This window comes from Arvicola amphibius, chromosome 8 (assembly GCF_903992535.2).
Source record: "Arvicola amphibius chromosome 8, mArvAmp1.2, whole genome shotgun sequence".
Classification (NCBI taxonomy): Eukaryota; Metazoa; Chordata; class Mammalia; order Rodentia; family Cricetidae; genus Arvicola; species Arvicola amphibius.
Window position 1 is genome coordinate 78,488,510 of NC_052054.1, and position 20,249 is coordinate 78,508,758.

The 20,249-nt window shown below is 51.1% G+C and overlaps 1 protein-coding gene across 6 annotated transcripts in view; it reads right to left on the minus strand.

The window, feature by feature from the left end:
- Window positions 1–20,249, minus strand: part of Ryr1 (ryanodine receptor 1) — a 124,667-nt gene that overhangs the window by 78,060 nt on the left and 26,358 nt on the right. For all 6 annotated transcript variants that reach the window (XM_038339323.2, XM_038339326.2, XM_038339328.2 and 3 more), the window contains 11 exons: window positions 19,018–19,325; window positions 17,424–17,626; window positions 16,263–16,437; window positions 15,961–16,169; window positions 10,345–10,739; window positions 7,682–7,814; window positions 6,380–6,540; window positions 5,746–5,911; window positions 3,064–3,150; window positions 2,728–2,954; window positions 1,086–1,698 (listed from right to left, as the gene is read on the minus strand). In XM_038339323.2, coding sequence (XP_038195251.1) covers window positions 1,086–1,698; window positions 2,728–2,954; window positions 3,064–3,150; window positions 5,746–5,911; window positions 6,380–6,540; window positions 7,682–7,814; window positions 10,345–10,739; window positions 15,961–16,169; window positions 16,263–16,437; window positions 17,424–17,626; window positions 19,018–19,325 — 2,677 coding nt within the window. The remainder of the gene's footprint in view (window positions 1–1,085; window positions 1,699–2,727; window positions 2,955–3,063; window positions 3,151–5,745; window positions 5,912–6,379; window positions 6,541–7,681; window positions 7,815–10,344; window positions 10,740–15,960; window positions 16,170–16,262; window positions 16,438–17,423; window positions 17,627–19,017; window positions 19,326–20,249) is intronic.

The window sequence follows — 20,249 nt, forward strand, 5'->3', positions numbered from 1 at the left end:
AGTGGGCTTTGAGGCATCAAAGACCACACCAGGCCCAGTGCCTCTTCGCCTGCTGCCTATGGATCAGGATGTTCCCGCTCCAGCACCATGCCTGTCTGCCTCCAGCCACGATGATAACGGGCTAACCCTCTGAAAGTGTAAGCAAGCCTCCGATTAAAATGCTTTCTTTCCTAAGAGTTGCCTTGGTCATGGCGTCTCTTCATAGCAATAGAACAGGAACTAAGGCAGACTGATAGATGCATGAGCAAACAAATGTGTGTAGACAGAGAGCAAACTGACACGGGAGCGGAGGACGGGATGGATGGACAGACTGACCCATGGATGAGTATGTATGTGGTTGAATGGTAACATGAACAGAGCAATGCATAAAATAAAGGGTGGCTAGAAGATACACGGGTGTAGATAACTGGATGGGTTACACGCAATGGATGGGCACGTGCATGTATGAAAAGGTAGGTGGAAGGCAGAGAAATGGATGGATTTGTGGCTGGGTGTACAAATGGATGCAAGGTAAAAGGAAGGCGACTATTGCCTATATGGAAGGAATATATATCTATAAAGAAATATATGTGTATGTGGAGAGAGAAACATGGGCTCATCATGTGTGAATGAACGCTAAGACAGGTGACTGATAGGTTGAAAAGTGATGGATGGGTGGATGGGTGGGTGGGTGGATGGATGGATGGGTGGGTGGATGGATTGGTAGGTGGATGGGTGGGTGGATGGGTGGGTGGATGGGTGGATGGATGGATGGATGGATGGATGTTGGTGGACAGAAAAATAGAACTGGAGGTACTCGTGGGTAGGAAGATAAGGGTGTATATAAGTGAGAGAATGGAAAATTGATGAATGAATGAATGAATGAATGAATGAATGGATGGATGGGGAAATAGGGGAAAAGAGATACCGAGAAACATAAACAGAAGCTAGTGACTGGATCGAAGGAAAGTTGAGCGATAGATGGGTAGGTGATGGGGGAACTGAAAGGCAGTAGAATGTACAAACAGGTGGGAGACTGGTACATAGGCCGGTGCACAGCTTCGAATGTGGAGGAGTGGGGGAGGGAAACCGGAAGGAGCCATTACCAGGAGGGTAGACACAAGCTTGAGCACTGGCACAAACTGGAACTCCACAGAGCCGCCGACGGGATCACGAGCATGCTGTCCTCCATCTCGCACGGCTTCACCCAACATTCTCAGTGCCTTGTCTCGCAGAGCCTCCAGAGGAATGGCCGGGCTGAGGCGGGCCGGAGCTTCCGTGGTCCCAGAAGCTGGCAAGGCGGCCACAAAACACGGGGGCGAGAAGTGGTGCGGAGGTCTCAGCGAGGTCGTGACGCCCACGCCAGGCAGGCCATGGCGGCGAGGCCCGTCTTCTGCACTTCGTCCGGGTGGGAAGAGGGTGATGGCTCGGGTCTCCGGCGTGAGGGGCACGATGTACTCGGAGAGCATGGAGCGACGGCTGCGGCAGGCGCTTTCGAGATGGATGCTGATGAGGAGGTCGTAGTAGCCCGCGCGCAGAGGACCTGGCAAGTGCGCGTCTTCCAGAGCGTGCAGCAGCTGGGCCTGGTCCACGTGGCTGCACAGAGCGTGGGCCACCCTGTTGTTACCTAGGGCGCACACTGAGCGGTAGAGAGCAAGCGTGTGCGAATGGAAGCGCTGGAGGTCCAGGCGCTCCGACAGCTCCAGGATGTCCATGCACCTGCAGCAGAGATATGGCACACAGTCAGCGGCAGTGGTCGGGTTCAGAATAAGTGGGAGACAGAGAATCCAGAGAGGCTCGAGTGATTTGTCGGCTGTATGTAGCAGGGAACCTCGGTGACCCTCCAGGTCAGGCTCCAAGGGGGCTTTGGCTCTGGATCCAGGAATCTTTCCTTGGTCCTGCTCGACCCTAAGGGGCTTGGGTTGTCCATACCTGACACCTGGGATTTCTAGAATAATCTAAGACTCTGGAGTTTCTAAGACAGCAGAAAATGTCTGGTAACCCCCTAGATGTAGCTGACATGACTCAGAGCTCTTTCTGGAAGATTCCTGCACCCTGGTTATGTCTGAGTGGGCCAGCGTGAGTAACCTAATGTGCCAGGTGGGGTGGGGGACACCTGTAATCCTAGCACTTGGGAAGTGGAGGAGGATGGTGTTCACGGCCATCCTCAGCTATACAGCCAGTTCAAGGCCAGTCTGGCTACATAAGACCAGCACCTTAGATAAGATTCCATCTCAAGATAATAACTTTTAAAATATCTTTAGAGCTATAGCCCGGTGGTAGAACACTTGCCTAGCATGGGAGAGGCCTTAGGTTCACACCTTCAGCATTGAACACCTAAACATTTTCTGACATCTATGTAAACACAGGTCTGGGCGTGTCAGGGACCCCTAGAGTAGGTTCCAGATCTCCATGAGACATGCCTGAAGTCCCCCGGAATGTGCCCAGAGGCCTTGGAATACAGCTAGAGCTCTGAGAAATGTCTGGATTGGGGAATTTGAGCAGTCTGGGCTCTTTGAGATGGATTTACAGCCCTGCAGTGTGGTCTGGGGCCCCTGGGGTATAACTGCTCCCCTGAGAAGAATATGAGGTTCACTGGGGTGGGTGATCTAGAGGAGCTCCCTGGGAGACATCTGAGGAGGCCGGTGCCAAGTCAGGGACCCCTTACCAGGACCTGGAACGTCCTAGGACCGAGTGGAGCCCTGGGGCTGTGGTTGGGGAAGGCGCTGAGCCCACCAGGGCCCTGACCTGTTCTCCTCTGGGATGTGCAGCGCCATCATCATCAGAGGCTCCTGGCACTGCACAGCCCAGCCAAGCCGCTCCCCAGCACGCCGAGTGTCCACATGCAGGAAGTGGTTGGGCATCCGGCTCCAGGAGACTGGCATTAGCATCTGGACCTCCAGCCTTGGTGGGCACTGAGGGGCTGGGTTCTTGCGCTCACTCTGGAACATGGCGGCTGACAGCGGCATGATGTTCTGTGGGTTGGGAAGAAAGCGTGGGCTGGGATCCACAGTCCTCCAGGCCCTCCATGGAAACCCTCAGCACACCCCCAGTCTTGGCCTGCACCCATCCCTGTCTCCTTGCCTTCTGCTTCCCCAACTCAAACTGGACGACGTTCTGGTGGGTGGGCAGGACGAAGACAGCAGGAAACAGTTTTGTGTTGGGTTCCACCTGGTGAGGGAGAAGAGGGCAAGACGTGAGAGGCAGCGCTCCGAAGGCAGCATGGACTCTGACCCAATTTTGCAGATCCACAGTGGCTGCAGGTGACCCTGGGGCAGCCAGGCCACGCTCTTCCCGCTCCTGCAGAGCAACCTGTCAGCTGCATCACTGTGCACACCACGGCTGCATCACTGTGCACACCACGGCTGCATCACTGTGCACACCACGGCTGCATCACTGTGCACACCTCGGCTTCATCACTGTGCACACCACGGCTGCATCACTGTGCACACCACGTCTGCATCACTGTGCACACCACGGCTGCTCCAGGAATGCCTTTCCTTACTCCCTCTTCAGAAGCCAGAGCGTCCCCTGACTGGCTTCCTCTAATCCTCCTAACTGGAGCCCACCCTCCTCAGCCTTCCTCTCCCCAGACAACACCGGTGAGGAGAAGCCTTGCAGATCCAAGCTGGAACCTGCCAGCATCCATAGACCTACCCGCTCCCACCCATTCATAGGACATACAAAGGGCAAGGAAGGTGTTAGGTGACAGCCGAGGCTGTAGGCAGCTCGGCCAGAGCTCTCCAGAGGTTAACGTGCACAGAAATCCCCTGTGCAAAGATTCAAAGTCAGCAGGGGTGAGGAGGAGCCTGAGACTCTGCGGATCTAATGAGAACACAGACGATGCAGGCCCAGGGACCACACTGTAAGGAGCCAAGTGCTGCAGCACAGCCTGCTTCCCTGACAGATGCATAGGGACAGAGTACCTGGGAGGGAGGATGGAGAGAGGGAGGAGAGGGTGGAAGGAGGGAGAACACAAGTGGTGTGTGATGGCACACACCTGTAATCTCAGCACTTGGAGGTGGGGGCAGAAGGATCAGGAGTTCAAAGCCAGCCTTGGCTACATAGGCTAGCCTGGGTTTGTAAGATCCTATCTTTAAACAAAAAAGGAGGGGAGGGAGGAAAGAAAGAAGGGAGGGAAGGAGGGAGGGATGAAGGGAGGGACGGAGGGAGGGAGGGAGGAAGGAAGGGAGGGAGGGAAGGAGGGAGGGAGGGAGGGAGGGAGAGGGCAATGTGTGAGGAGATTTAAAGGATGCAGGAAATCATTAAAGGGTACAGCTTCACTTAGATTATGATTTGAACAAAGAAATGGCAAGGAAAGATTTGCGAGACAATCAGAGAAATCTGAACATGAACTAGATATTTGACGACAGGCAGGAACAGTTAGGGACTTTTTTTTTCTTTTCAGTGATAGCGGTATTGTGGTTCTGCCTTTTAAAAATAATCTTTATCTTTTAAAGAGATGAAACTATATGAAGTCGGCAATTTCTTTCAGAGTCCTCCAGTGGGAGTGACAGGGAAGTAGGCGGAAAAATGAAATGAGATTGGCTCTGAGTGGGTGGCAGTTGAAGCCGGTAATGAGGACCTGGTGGCTCATTATGTTATTCTGCTTTTGTATATTTCTGAAATTCTCCATTTAAAAGCTGGCTTTGCAAGCTGAGCATGGTGGCACAGGCCTGTAATCCCAGCCAGCACTTGGAAGGTAAAGGCAGGAGATTCAGGAGTGTAGGCCACCCTTGGCTACATGATGAGTTTAAGGTCAGCCCGGGCTACATAAAATCTTGTCTCATAAAACAATAAAATAGGGACTGGAGAGATGGCTCCATGGCTAAGAGCACTTGCTGCTCTTCAAGAGGACCCAGGTGCCGGGCAGTGGTGGCGCACGCCTTTAATCCCAGCACTCGGGAGGCAGAGGCAGGCGGATCTCTGAGTTCGAGGCCAGCCTGGTCTACAAGAGCTAGTTCCAGGACAGGCTCTAGAAACTACAAGGAAACCCTGTCTCGAAAAACCAAAAAAAAAAAAAAAAAAAAAAAAAAGAGGACCCAGGTTCAGTTCCCAGCACCCACACAGTAGCTCAGAACTATCTGTAGCTCCAGTTTCAGAGGATCTAATGCCCTCTTCTGACCTCCATGATCACCGGGCATGCACATGGCACATTTACATGCATGCAGGCAAAACACCCACACACATAAACACATCTAATAAGTAGATACATCTTCCAATAATGAACTCCACTTGGGGGCACCTCTAAAAATTAAAAGTAATAATAAATAAATAAATTTTGAGTAGACTACCTTAGATAAGCTAAAGGAAAGATAGGTTAGACATACATGTGGACAGAATTGATAGGGTTTGGTGGTATGCTTATCAACAGAGACTTACTGCACAACTCCTTCCAGGTCTCTGTGTACCCAAAATACATGTGAACACTTAAATGATAATAATAATAAAGTGCTGAAAAGGAAAACCCACTTGAAGACGTTAGGGCATCCTAGGGTGTTTGCTAATTGGTGAGCAAACACATGACGACTGGTACCATCCAGTCCTCGAGGGAACTAAAGAGACCTCTCTTCTATGCCTAGGCTGTGCTGTCTCCTCCAATCTGGGCCGACGTTTAATGGAAGTTCAATTAGACAGTCTCCCGGTGACTGCCAGGGGGAGACTAGCTTGGGCCTGTTTTAAGTCTCCATGGTAGAGTAGAAAGGGTCCTCCTGCCAGGCTAGGAAATGCAGGTGCTGGTGCTAAGATATGAGGGGCTGGGCTCACCTGGAAAAAGGTGTTGCTCTCTTTACCATTGGCTGTAAAGGTCATCAAGCCGGTGGCCAAATCCACCAGGCAGCCAATGACAAGGTCCGTGTGGCTGATCCGGCCTTGCTGCCCCGAACTCACAAAGTCCCCGCCCCACACCATGTAACAGTTGCTGCACTTGAGGCTGGAAAAGACAGGTATGGTTTATGGCGCACATCCTCATCCTGGGAACGCTGGATACCACCCCCCACACTCCCAGAATACCACGATCTCAGAGCCCCACTCCCACACGCCCACTACCTGCAGACTGAGCACAGAAACTCCACACCCCAGGTCCCAAGGCCCCAGTAGGTTAACATGGGCATCTTGGAAAGGGGTTAGAAGAACAGAGGAGGAGAGAAAGAGGATCAGAAGCGGGAGCCAGAAGAGATGGAGGGGAAAATAAAAGGTGATAAAATATTTGAAAAGGGAGCATAAGAGAAAACAGAACAGACAATTCGAGAGCAATGAACATAAACAGAGAAGAAAAGCTTCTGAGTGGGTGCCGTGACTCCTCTTGTTTCAGAAGGTTCACCAAAGCTGGTGGCTGGAGCCCCCACCCTATCCATGCCAACCCCCCACCTGCACACAGTCTCCCACTGTGCCCCAGCACCTGCTATGGACGTTGCCTTGCTCGTCCCCCATGGTCACCGTCACTGCCCGGACTTTGCTGAGGTCAAAGCTCATGTCGTGTTGATGGTAGTCAGGAGTGACCCAGCCCACCCACACACAGCTGGGCTCCTGGCCTGCGAAGACCCTCACAGAGTAATAGTACTGGGGACACAAAGAGAGGACCAGAGGTCAGTCAGAAAAGTGGCTCTTCTTGGGACTCTAAACCCATCTTGTGGATTCTGGGAATTTAACATAAAATCACTAAATGAGAGAAGCCTCGAGACTGATTGTGTTGGCGTTGCTATTCAAATTCTTCTACATTGGGAGATGGATTCCTTGGGAATATTTGGTGGCACCCCTACAACTGGGTCCCTCTTCAAACTACAGCAAAACAATAAATAATAGCTCAAAATATTAGCTTACTGCTCTAAGGCTCTTTATATGATCTGGCCACAGTCTGCCTGGCCACCTCACTGTGGGGCGGCGGGTGACGGGGGGCATGCACCATTTTTACCCTTTTATTTCCTGGTGCGGAATCACAGTCCTTCCACTAGAGGGCACTGAGGAGTGAAATGACTCAGTCAAGTGGCACCTAGGTGGCCTATGATCCTAAGGTCCTAAATGCTAAGATACGCCTCTCTCTCCTCTTCCCTTCCCCTTCCCTCCCCTCCCCTCCTCTCTTGGACTACGGGTAGAATCTAGGGCCTCAGGAATAGGCAACTGCTCTACTGCTGAGCTACACTCCCCAGCCCTCTTTTTACATTTTGGGATTGTGCACTATGTTGCAAAAGCAGGTCCTGAAACTCCTCTGTAGCCCAGGCAAGCTTTCAACTTCTGACCCTCCTGTCTCAGTCTCCCAAATAGCTGGAATGACATGCCTATGCCAGCAAGCCCAGCGTGAATAAGACTTCTGTCTTAACAAGTATCGAAGGACTCAAGCCATATTGGGATAACTATGGATGTTTACTCCTAGGAATATATTAGAGTGGTTTTTGAACTCTAAGTATTATGTTTATATGACAGTTGATCCCAAATGTTGATCTATATTGGCTTATCCTCTGGACTTTGGGGTCCCTAAGAACTATGTTGGTTTGCCTTATAGCTTCATCGGACCCCCTGCCATCTTCAAATGACTAACTAGGGGATTCCAAGGACAGCATCAGTGTGTGCTGCATCTGCCCTCTCTTCAGTGCACTGGGGCATCTCAAACAGAAGGATGACAGCCCTGAGTCGGAAATTTTGGAGTTTCCCTATTATGCTGAGGGGAACCCAGCTGAGGGTTCAGCTGAGGTGAGGTTCACACCGTGGTGGTATTGAGGATGATCTCAGGATCATCGCGGTTGTCTGCTGGTACCACATCTCGAGGAAGTCGGGGAAGAGCAGGGGTGGCAGGTGGCTGGGTCATCATGGCCACTTTCTTGGCCTTGAATAAGAACCTGGAAGTCAGAGGAGAGCCTGCCGTGAGAAGCTGCTCCTAAGCCCAGCCCGGCACTCCACCACAGACACCATATCACCCACATCTGTACTGGTTAGACCCTCCTTCTAACACTACTAGTCTGCCTCTTGAGGGCAGGGATTCCCAGCTGGCCCAACCTGGTCTATTCCAGAGGTGCTGCGTGCTGTACTTGTGGATGCTGGGCACACACACTTAGAGAGGGTTACTGAGAGCTAAGTGTGGCAGCACACACACAGGCACTATGGAACACCATGTAGGTACTGAGAGCTAAGTTTGGCAGCACACAGGCACTAGGGAGCACTATGGATGTACCAAGAGCTAAGTGTGGTGGCACACACAAACAGTAGGAAGCATGTGAGCCAAGAAACTGGGAGTTAAAGGTCAGCCTCACTAGACAGCATATTCGAGGCCAGACTGGGCTATGCGAGACCCTGTCTCAAAAATAAAACTATAAAAACAAAGCAAAGTAAAGCAGGTAACCAGAAATATGGGGGTCTTCTTTCACAGTGGGTTCCCTAAATCAACATTTGCCATTGTGTTTATCTATCTGTCTGTCTGCTGTCTGTCTGTCTCTATCTATCCATCCATCCATCCATCCATCCATCCATCCATCCATCCATCCATCTGTGTGTATGCATGCATGTGTATTCATGTGGGTGCACATGTATGTGCATGCATGTGGAGGCAAGAGGACAACCTTGGGTGTCCTCAGGAAGTGACACCCACTTTGTTTTGCAAGACACTGTGTCTTTTTCTTTCTCTCTTTCTTTTTTTCCTTTTTCTTTGGTTTTTCAAGACAGGGTTGCTCTGTGTAGCCTTGGCTGTCCAAGATGGTGTCTTCTGTTGGCATGGAGCGCCCCTGAGTAGGCTAGGCTGGCTAGCCATAGAGTCATAGGAGCCTACCTGTCCACATTTCCCCAGTCCTGGGACTGCAAGCTCCTGTGCCCAGTACTGGCATTTTATTGTGGTTTCTGGAGATCTAACTGAAAGCACTTTTCTGACTGAGCCAACTGCCCCAGACCAGCCTGGCTTTTTGTTTGGTTTGGTTTTTTTTTTTTGTTTGTTTGTTTTTTTTGGTTTTTTTTGTTTTTCGAGACAGGGTTTCTCTGCAGCTTTTTTTGAGCCTGTCCTGGAACTAGCTCTTGTAGACCAGGCTGGCCTCAAACTCACAGAGATCCGCCTGCCTCTGCCTCCCGAGTGCTGGGATTAAAGGCGTGCGCCACCACCGCCCGGCTGTTTGGTTTGTTTTAATTGATGTTGCTTGTTTGTTTTTGAGGTAGGGTCTCACTACATAGCCCTGGCTGGTCTAGATTCACTATGTGGCTCAGGCTAACAGTTCTGCTTCTGCTGCCTAAGTGCTGAGATTATAGATGCGCAACACACTTGGCCTGGTTTTTTTTGTTTTTTTTTTTTTGTTTGTTTGTTTGTTTTGCCTTGGTTTCATTTGGTTTTTGGTTTTTGGAGACAGGGTTTCTCTGTTGTTGCCCTGGCTGTCCTGGAACTCACTCTGTAGACTGAGCTGGCTTCAGACTCACAGAGATCTGCCTACCTCTGCCTCCCGAGTGCTAGGATGCCACCACCTGGCTCACAGTTTGCCTGTTCTTGATGTAGGTTCTTTCTACATAGCCTAGGCTGGCTTTTGAACTTATGATTCTCTTGTCTTCACCTCCCAAGTGCTGGAATTACAGGTGAAGCCACCATGCCTTGTTAGCACGTCTTCATCGTGTCCTCTGTCCTACACACTACAAGCTGTGTGGGCTCTTTCAGCAGCAGCCACCTCCGACTGTGCTAGACACCGACAGCTCTCCCAACAACCTCCGAAAGTCACTACCATAACAGAGGGAAGTAGATTTTCTTTCAATCCAGTACCTTCTAAAGGCCTTCTTTGAAGTTAGTTCAGTTTTGGCTGTTTGTTGGGGTTTTTTCAAGACAGGGTCTTACTTATGTAACCCTGGCTGACCCAGAACTCACTACATAGACCAGGCTGTCCTTGAACTCATAGAGATCCACCTCCCTCCACCTCCGGAGTGCTAGCGTTAAAGGCATGTACCACTCCATCTAGCTAATGTTAGTTTTGGGGTGTCACATTGGAGACACAGAATGGATCCCAACTTAGAAGGCCACTCTGTGTCCACTGAGACATGGGGGGCACAGTAAGTTCCAACAGGATAAGTGGGGGGAAACAGTAAATTCCAGCAGGATAAGTGAAGCCCCCCTTAGTGTTCATGGCTAATGACATCCATTAAGCACTTTGGGGTCCACCAGATACTCGGGGATAACAGCATCCCCCATGCTGTGTAGGAGTGTTCTCCAATTTCACACTTTTGTGAAAAAGACAGCATCACAGGTAAATAACAGCATTCGTGTGAGACAAGATCTCAGTGTTCTGACCTCGCTTAGCACACGCAGACCCCTCTGGCTGCAATGGAGGCTTCTTAAATTATTGAAGTTGCATATTGGGGATCCCTAAACAGACCCCGAGTCCCATGCTAGCCCCAGTCTGGACTCACCCCCTCTTCTTGTTCTTCTCAGTGGTAGCGTCTTTCTCATTCTCTGCCCTGGTCGGCTGGGCCTCTATTCCACCCTGGGCAGTCCCTCCGGGTGCCCCCTCCTTGGCAGTTCCTTCCTTGCTCCCCTCAGCCTCTCCCCAGCCTCCAGCTGAGCGGCGCAGGTTTTCATAGTCAGTATCAGGTTCTGCTGCCCGGGCCTCATCTTCGGCAGGAGGCTGCAGGCCGGGTGATGCCAGGGGCGTGGCCCCTGCAGTGCAGCGGAAGTGCTGGTGGAACTGGACAGGAAGGCTCAGCCGGAGGAACAGCATCTCCACCAGGCTGTTCTGTGAGCCCCAGGTGCGGTGGGTCAAGCGAAGGCAGGGAGGTGTATCCACAGTGCCGTCCATGCGGGCCACCTTGGGAGAGGAAGGAAGGCAGAAGTTCTGAGCCAGACTTGTGAGCTAGGCCAGGTCCTAAACATGGTTCCGTGTAAAGTCCCTATTGGGCTCCTGTGTGGGAATTATCCAACGGTAACCTCTCCTCTGGGTGAATAGGGCTTGGTTGAGGAATGCTATCAGCCTTCTGCCAAGTTCTGAGCCACTTGAAGAGTAACAGCTTGGTCCTATACTGGCATCACTTAGAGGAATTTTCAGAACCTACCTGTGTACTCCAGAGTAAGATGCCCACATATGCATTCAATGCATAACTCCATGCAATCACCTGTGCACTCATCCATCAGCCAACCACTCACCTATACACCCATCCATGTTCATACATCATACATACATACATACATATGTACGTACGTACGTACATACATACATACATCATACATACACACATACGTCCATACGCCACACACCCATCTGTGCAGCACCATCCTTCCACACATCATCCATCCGTCCATGTATTAGCCACCCATCCGGACATCATCGATCCATACCATAAATATCTCAGGAGCACCCACTGTGTGCCAGGCACTGTTCTAGGAGCTAGAAGCACATCAGAGAACACAGTGAGGGTCTGCCTTCCTTTGATCCTAGGGCGATCTCTGCAGAGAGCGCAGCTCAGAGGCTCAGAGTTCGGAGAGGCTCCCCAGAGGAAAGTGTGAGGAAATGCGATGCTCGCTTGGAAGGAATGAACATTATAATGGCATCACAATGGATTTCTACACTCCCGAGCACCCAGCACCCAAATGGAGAAATGGATCTTTTCCTGGGAACCACTCAGCCAGTGTAACTTAAATAAAGGGTAGGACCCAAAAGAGCCCTGTGTGCCATGTGGTCAAGATAGATTCTCGAGGGTGTGTGTGTGTGTGTATACATATATGTGTGTATGTGTGTATACATATGTGTGTGCGTGTGTGTGCATGTGTGTGCGTGTGTGCACATGTATGTTGCTGCAGATGGGACCAGGGCCTTGTACATGCTGGACAAATGATGAACCACTGAGTTGCATTCCAGCCCTTGGATTTATGAGATAGGGCCTTGCCATGTAGCCTAGGCTGGCCTCAAACTGGCATCTTGCTTCGGCCTCCCAAGTGCTGGGTCCCAGGCTGTGCCACCAACCCAGGCTTCTCATAGGTTTTCTAGAGATTAATCCACAGGCAGCAGAAGTGGAGTTGTCTCCCAAAGTACCAAATCCTTACCTGGCCCTGTGTTCTTCACTGTCTGGAGAATTCACCCCAAACTGCCTACAAAACCCATTTTCTCCCCTCTCTCTTTCCTGCCTCTCTCAGGAACCCTCTTCTGCCTTTGCTTCCCGACAACAAAGACTCTGTCCTTCCTGTGCCTTCTGCGTGAAGACACCAGCACTGTCTCTGCATTCCTCCATTCCAGTAACACGCCTCTCAATCTGTCACACCACCCTTTAGCCTGGCCTGTTCCAGAATGTTCTATGAATGGACTCCCACAGCCTGAGCTCTTTTGTACTTGACTACTCTCACTCCGTATTGTGTGAGGTTCGTTCTGACTTCTTCACTCTCGCTGCCGTGATATCCGGTTGTCTGCGCTGACTCTGCTCTCTGCCGTGATATCTGGTTGTCTGCGTTGGCAGAGTAGAGTCCACCTCTCATTATGTCTCTCTGGCCATTCAGCCTCCATCTTCAAACCTGGAATCTCTTGCCAACAGAAATACATTTCCAAAACTAGAAACTCCTTTAGACATGACCCCATTAAAAAGTCTTCTATATCCTTAGTTCTAAAATATCTCTCACATCACTGATTGTATTAGCAGTGGAAGTGGTGGTGGTGGTGGTGGTGGTGGTGGTGGAGATGGTGGTGGTGGAGATGGTGGTGGTGGAGGAGGTGGTGGAGGTGGTGGTGGTGGAGGTGGTGGTGGAGGTGGTGGTGGAGGTGGTGGTGGAGGTGGTGGTGGTGGTGTTGGTGAGGTGGGGGTGGAGGTGGTGGTGGAGGTGGTGGTGGAGGTGGTGGTGGCGGTGGTGGTGGCGTTGTGGTGGTGGTGGTGGCGGTGGTGTGTGGGTGGTGTGGTGGGGGTGGTGGTGGTGGTGGTGCTGGTGGGGTGGTGGTGGTGGGGTGGTGGTGATGGTGGTGGCGGTGGTGGTGTGGTGGTGCGCTGGTGGTGGTGCTGGTGGTGGGTGTGGGGTGGTGGAGGTGGTGGTGGTGGTGGCGGTGGCGTGGTGGGTGTGAGTGGTGGCGGTGGTGGTGCTGAGTGGTGGGGGTGGTGGTGGGTGGCGGTGGTGGGGGGGGTGGGGTGGTGGTGGTGGGGGTGGGGGGGGGGTGGGGTGGGGGGGTGGTGTGGGTGGTGGGGTGGTGGTGGTGGTGGGTGTGGTGGTGGAGATGGTGGTGGAGGTGGTGGAGGTGGAGGTGGTGGTGATGGTGGTGACGGTGGTGATGGTGGTGGTGATGGTGGTGGAGATGGTGGTGGAGGTGGTGGAGGTGGTGGACTGGTGGTGGTGATGGTGGTGGAGGTGGAGGTGGTGGTGGTGGTGGTGATGGTGGTGATGGTGGAGGTGGTGGTGGTGGAGGTGGTGGTGAAGAAGATGATGGTGATGGAGGTGGTGGGGTTTTTTTGTTTGCTGGTTTTTTTTGAGTTAGAGTCTTGCTGTGTAGCCCTAGCTAGCCTGGAACTCTATGTAACAAGCTGACTTCAAATTCATAGAGATCCACCTGCCTTTGCCTCTCAAGTGCTGGGATTAAAGTCATTTGTGACCACACCGGGCTAGTTTCTTGCTTATGAAACAGGCCCACGTAGACCAGGCTGACCTTGAGCACCTGAGTTCCCCGCCTCTACTCCCAAGCGCTGAGGAAACAGGCACGCACTGCCAAGGCCGGGTTTGTTGCTCTGTCTGATCATTTGTCAATTACTGCGAGCAAAACAGCTGTCGACAGGGGAGCAATCTGACAGGCTCCATTCCATGAAGCAAGCCCAGTTAACTTGGGTCAGCAGAGCGGTGTAGAATGCTTAAACCATCTGCAGATGCCCAAATGAATGGTTCCCTGCGTAACGGCAGAGTGCTCACATCTAACACACACACACACACACACACACACACACACACCTCCTCCATACGCTCTTACTCATGTACTTACTTTTCCTAGTGCACATACTAGGCCAGCATTCTACCACAGAGCTGCACCCCCAGCCTTTCTCTTCATGTTATAAACATACATACAACATATAACACAGCTCGATGCTATGGGAATGGTGGCTCTGCTGTGTTCTTTAGGAAATAATGGTGAGAAGAAATCTGCACATGTTCATACAGAGGCAAAGTCTTTTCAAATGTTTTTGATGTGCAGCTGGTTGAAGTCATGGGTACAGAAGAACGCATGGCACAGGGTACAGAAGGCTGGGAACGCATGGCACAGGGTACAGAAGGCTGAGGGCAATAAGCTAGAGCAACCTCCAGGCCAGAGACATGAGCTGGCTCAGCAGTTAAGAACACACTGGTTGCTCTTCCAGAGATCCTGGGTTTGATTCCCAGCCTCTACATGGCGGCTCACAGCCATCTGTAACTCCACTTCCAGGGACTCCAATGCCTTCCATAGATACCAGACACACAAGAGGTGCACAAACATTCAGATAGGCAAAACACCCAGACATATAGAATAGTCAAATTAAATTAAAAGCAAAAAAGATATAGCAAAGTCATACAATGGAGGGCACGACTTAATTTCTGTGATATTTCTACAGAACTCATACACACACACACACACACACACACACACACACACACACACACACACACACACACATATATATATAATATGAACCTGATCATAATAAAATATCTCCCAAACCCAAATTTAAGGACATTTTGCAAAACCTGTAGTCTTCATAAATGTCCAAGTCAGGACTGGAGAGATGGCTCTATGGTGAAGAGCACCGGCTAATTGTGCAGAGAACCCAGGTTCTATTCCCAGCTCCCACAGGAGGCTCACAAACATCTGTAAATCTAGTTCCATGGAATCTGACTTCCAGAGGTGCCAGGCACACACATGGTACAGAGATATACATCCAGATAAAACATTCACACAAATAAAATAAATCTTTTAAAAATGTATTTAAAGCCATAAGCCTAGAAACATCAGGAACATTCTGCACAGAGACCTAACCACTAAATGTAGCACGTCAGTCTGTTCAGAAAAAAACGCGGAGGAAATGAGAGTCACAACTGGGCAAATTTAAATATAGGCTGGCTGGGGACTAGGTCACAGTGTACCAGTATCTGGTCTCCTGACAGCCACCACTGCCCTGCGTTTTCTGTGACATGCCATAGCTCTGAAGAGATGCACACCGCAGTCCTTTAGGGTGAAGAGTCACAATGTCCCTCCTTTCCCTCTTCTTACTCATCCCTGAGTTTCTGAGACAGGCAGTCTCATGTCACCCAGGCTGACCTTGAACTCTCTTAGTAGCCAAAGATGGCCTTGAACTTCTGCCTTCAGCTTCCGAGTTCTAGGACAACAGGACTGTGCCACAGCTGGTTCCACTGGGGTCATTTAATCATGATTTTCTCTACTCCCATCTCTTGTTTTATAGATGAAGACAGAAAGTCGTTTGCGGAAGCTGTACTTTAAAAGGCAACCCTGGGAGCCCATTATACTGACAGCTCCTTCTACAACGTTTGTGCATAGAAGAGACGGCAACAAGGGAATTGTGAAAAGAACGATTGAGGGTGGACAGAATTATAAGATGTTATTCTAGGGGTGGACATGTATTTCAGCAGTAAAGCCCCTGCCTAGAATCCCCAGTGAGGGGCTGGGGTGTGGCTCAGTGGTAGAGCCTCTGCCTAGAATCCCCCAGTGAGGGGCTGGGGTGTGGCTCAGTGGTAGAGCCTCTGCCTAGAATCCCCCAGTGAGGGGCTGGGGTGTGGCTCAGTGGTAGAGCCTCTGCCTAGAATCCCCCAGTGAGGGGCTGGAGTGTGGCTCAGTGGTAGAGCCCCTGCCTAGACTCCCCCAGTTAGGGCTGGGGTGTGGCTCAGTGGTAGAGCCCCTGCCTAGCATGTGCAAGGCCCTAGGTTCAATCCCTGAAACCACCACAAAAGAGAAAAAAGAAGTTATCTAGCATGCACCACGCCCTGTGTTGGAGCCTCAGCAGCACAGAATCATCATCATCATCATCATCATCATCATCATCATCATCATCATCATCAGGCAAATGGGGACCAGTTCTTACCTCATAGTGGGGGTGCTCGAGGGGCACAGGCTCAAACTGAGGAAGGCTCTTGCTAAACCAGGTGGTCACTGGGCGTTGCATGTTGATGGCAAAGGGCTCGAAGCCTTCCTGGAGGCCACAGATGGCAAAAAAACGCAGGGAGCTCACATCCTGGCCCAGGTTCAGGTGACCCACCTGACCAGGCCCCAAGCTGCAGACGGGCAGGAAGCCTGAGGGAAAGGGACAGAAGTGGGGGTTAGTGGGCATCCATGGGAAGGAGGCGCTGCAGAAGATGGGAGAACCAAAGGGGCCTCAGCTCTCACCGTCTCCAACCTCAATGTCGCGGAAGGCTGTTTCAGAGCCTGAGTCGGACATAAGGACTTCGCCGTTGAGGGTGAAGATAATGGTGTTCTCTGTGAGATCAATCATGCAGCCAACAACGTCTCCTGGCTGCCAAGGGCGTCCGAATGGCTCACTGCCTAAATGCCAGCGCTGGCCCTATGAGGAGAGAGCAGGAAGACACAATGCAGAGACACACAGAGAAAGGGAGACAGAGGAAGCCGGGAGACACACGCAGCATCAGCTTTGGTGCGTGTGAGACAGAAGGTCATCCACAGAACCCCGTCTTCCCACATTTGCATCCAGGAACCTGTCTCTAGTCTCTACCCCATTCCTCCAGCCTGCTTCCTCCTGTTGTGCCTGTGGCAGGGGCGTGCAGACCACCAAGGTGGTACTGTAGGGCTTGGGATGCATGTAAAGCGAAGGCACAGAAAGAAAACTGGGCCTATGCAAGTCCTCCACACACACACCCTTAGGTTCCCAGAATCGATAGATAATGATATGGATGGAGGAGAAGCTTGGTACAGGGCTGGATGGGAAAAGGGACAGGAGAATGGAAAGACTGTTGGATGGAGGAAGAAAGAAATGTGAGGAGATGCACACATAAATAAATGGGTAGGCAGATGGAATGGATGGAGAAACGGATGGGTAGAAGGATGGAGGGATAGACAGAAACATGGATGCTGCTGGACACAGTGATTCGTGCCGTAATACCAGCGCCCAGCAGCCAGAGGCAGAACAATTATGAGAAAATTGAGGCAAAATAGCAAGTTTCAAGGGTAAATGTCAAGACCCTGTATTTAAAAAAAAAAAAAAAAAAAAAAACAACCTGAGCACGGTGGTGCATGCTTTTAATCCCCAGCACTTGGGAAGCGGTAGATGGAACTCTGTGAGCTTGGTTTATGTAGTGAGTCCCAGGACAGCTAAAGCTATGCAGAAAGACTCTGCCTTTAAAAAGTGGCACAGATGGATGATGGTGAATAGTATGGATGGGAGAGAGGGTGAGTGGGTGGGTGGGTGGACTCGTGGATAACCAGTATGATACATGCAGGATCAAAGAACAGCGAGGAACCACTGGACAAAACTAGAAAGCGTAACTAGGGGAAAGCACAGGCTGACACAATGGAGCCCAGGGAGGTACCCACTCGGTGCCCATTGAAGACATAGGCCAAATCGTCGGCTCCCAGCTCTATGTCAGGTCGCAGCTCAGGCCTTGCCCAGCCCACTCGCATCTCTCCTGTGGTGACCGCTTCGAACTCAAAGTACCAGCGGCCGCTCTGGACTGCATAGGACTTCTCTGCCCGGAAGATGCGGGCCCGATCCCCACGAGACTGGCTGTCCACCTGACCTACAGAGGAGGCAAGGCAGAGGTAAAAAAGCTGGGCAGGAAGTGGATTAGAGTTAGATGTCAAAAGAGAGGCGAGACCGGAAAAACTGAGGGTCTTCACGGCCTCGGGGTTTTTGTTTTGTTTTGAGACAAGGTCTCATTGTGTAGCTCTAGCGGGCCTATAACTTCCTATATAGACCAGGCTGGCCTTGAACTCACAGATTTTACCAGTCTCTAACTCCCCGGCGCTGGGAGTAAAGCCACCATGCCCAACATCAGTGTTTTGAATGTGTGGCTACTGACAGATTTCCCACGCTCCACAGGGTCCCCCACACCTGTACATACATGAGCAGCATTCAACGGACTTAGGGACTTGTCAAGAAAATAAAAGAGGACACAGAGTTGGGAGAAGGAGCATATTGGGGGAATTAGAGGTGCTGGAGGGGGACAATAAGGGTGGATATTTTCCTTGTATACATGTATAAAATTCTCAAGAATAAAGCCAAACTATTCTGGGCATGGTGGCCCATGCCTTCACTTCCAGCACCCAGAAGACAGAGGCAAGAGCATCTCTGTGAGTTCAGGACCAACCAGGGCTGCATAGTGAGACCCTGCTTCACAACAGAAAGAGGAAGAGGAGGAGAAAAAATAATAAAAAGTGTTGCTCCCAAAATAAACAAATAAAGGGTCACAAGGAAGATCTGGAGTTCAAGACCAGCCTCAGCTGTACGTGTTAGAAGCTCACCTGACCTGCCTGGGCTATGCGAGACACCTTCTTGAAAATGATTACAATCACAGCCAGACACACCTATAATGCCAGTACATGGGGGCTGAGGCAGGGGACTCATGATCTCAAGACTAGCCTGGATTACGTAATGAGTACCAGGCTAGCTTCAGGTATTGAGATCTTTCCTCAGAAGACAACAAACAAAGTGTGCAGAAAAGAGGGAGAGGGAGGGAGAGATTGGGGACAACCATCAGTCTTAGGGTCAAGGCTTGGCTTGGAATTGGTGAAAGATAGAGTTATGGCTAGGGTTAGAAACTCAGTCCTTGGTTCCTTGTTTGAGTGGCTTCATGTTATATAGCTATACCCAGGGACTGGGGTTAAAGGTCAAATGTGGAGGTCAGCACTCACTGGGCACATGGCATGGTCCCACAGTTCACCACTGTGGTCCTGGCCCACACAAACACTGAGTCAGATCAAGGCCAGTGGTCAGACTGGGGTCAAGATAAGGATGATGGGTAAGGGTCACAATTGAGGGCAAGGGTCAGTGCTTATTAACCTTCTGATCAGTCCACTCAGTGTTAAAGATTGGAAATGTCAACAACTTGAGGCTGATTGGATCAGAGATCAAGGGTCAAGGTTCAAGGTCAAGGTAAGCACAGAGCTGGAGACAGAGGTCAGCACTCACTGGACTCCTGGTCAGGTGGCTCAATGTTGTAGCCATAGCCCAACAGGGTGCGCACAGCCTGGCAGAGACTGTCCCGATTGCTGCGTTTGGTGGCCTCATCCAGCAGGCGGTAGGGCACGAGGCGCGGGTTTCTGCGTGCAGGGATGTCCTGCACGGCACTATAGCTCCACCCCTGTGCTACACGGTCTCTCGCCCACACGTTGTGTCCATTCTCTGCCAGCCGATCCACCAGAGTTGTCTGTGCAGGTGTCAGCCTCACGTGACTCAGGTCTAGGGGTGCCGGTTTGTACCCATTGCTCATCATATACCTGCAGATAGGAGAGTCCAACTGTGTAAGCCTGGCTGGCCTGGGACTCACTGTGTCGACCAAGCTGGCTTTGAACTCACAGATCTGCCTCCTGAGTACAGGAATTGAAGGTGTGCACCACCCACCCTGGGCTGGCTGTGGAATCTTAGTCTGTCCTGGGACCCTAAGATCTTTAGCTCTGTTGCTTATTGTGTGTTCATATGAGTTGGGTGGGGATCGAGTACACCATAGGACACGTGGAGGTCATGATTGTGGAGTCATTTTTCTCCTTCCTCCTTTCTGTGAGTTCCAGGGATTGAACTCGGACATCAGGCTTGCACGGCAAGAACCCTTACCTGCAAGGCTTGGCACTACTGGTCTCCGCGGCCCCCTTCACTTTTTAAAATTTAATGTACTTTTTTTATTGATGTGTATGTGTGTGTGCTTCTGAGTGAGTGTCGGAGGCCTAAAGAGGACATCTGCTCCCATGGAGCAGGAGTTACAGGTATCTGTGAACCTCCATGTGGGTGCTGGGAACTGAACCTGGGTCCTCTGGAGGAGCAGCCAGCGCTATGAAACAATGAGCCACACCAGCAAGATCCCTTTCTCTCTACACAGGGAGTTTTATCTTTGCTCCTTTTGGGGGGTCTGTGGTTGTTTTGAAGAGGGGGTCTCACTATACAGACCAGATGACCCCAAACTCATGGATGCTTCTGTCTCAGCCCAGAAATCTGGAGTGGCAAGTGTGCACCACGGAACCCAGATTTGGGGATCTTTTCTTTGACCCTGATACCACACTTTCTGACTTCTCACCTCTAGCTTTGGGGTTTCTCATTCTTAGCAATCACTTGTTTTGTCTTGGTTTAATTTTGTTTTTCGAGACAGGGTTCCTTTGTGTAACAGCCCTAGCTGTCCTGGAACTAGCGCTGTAGACCAGGCTGGCCTC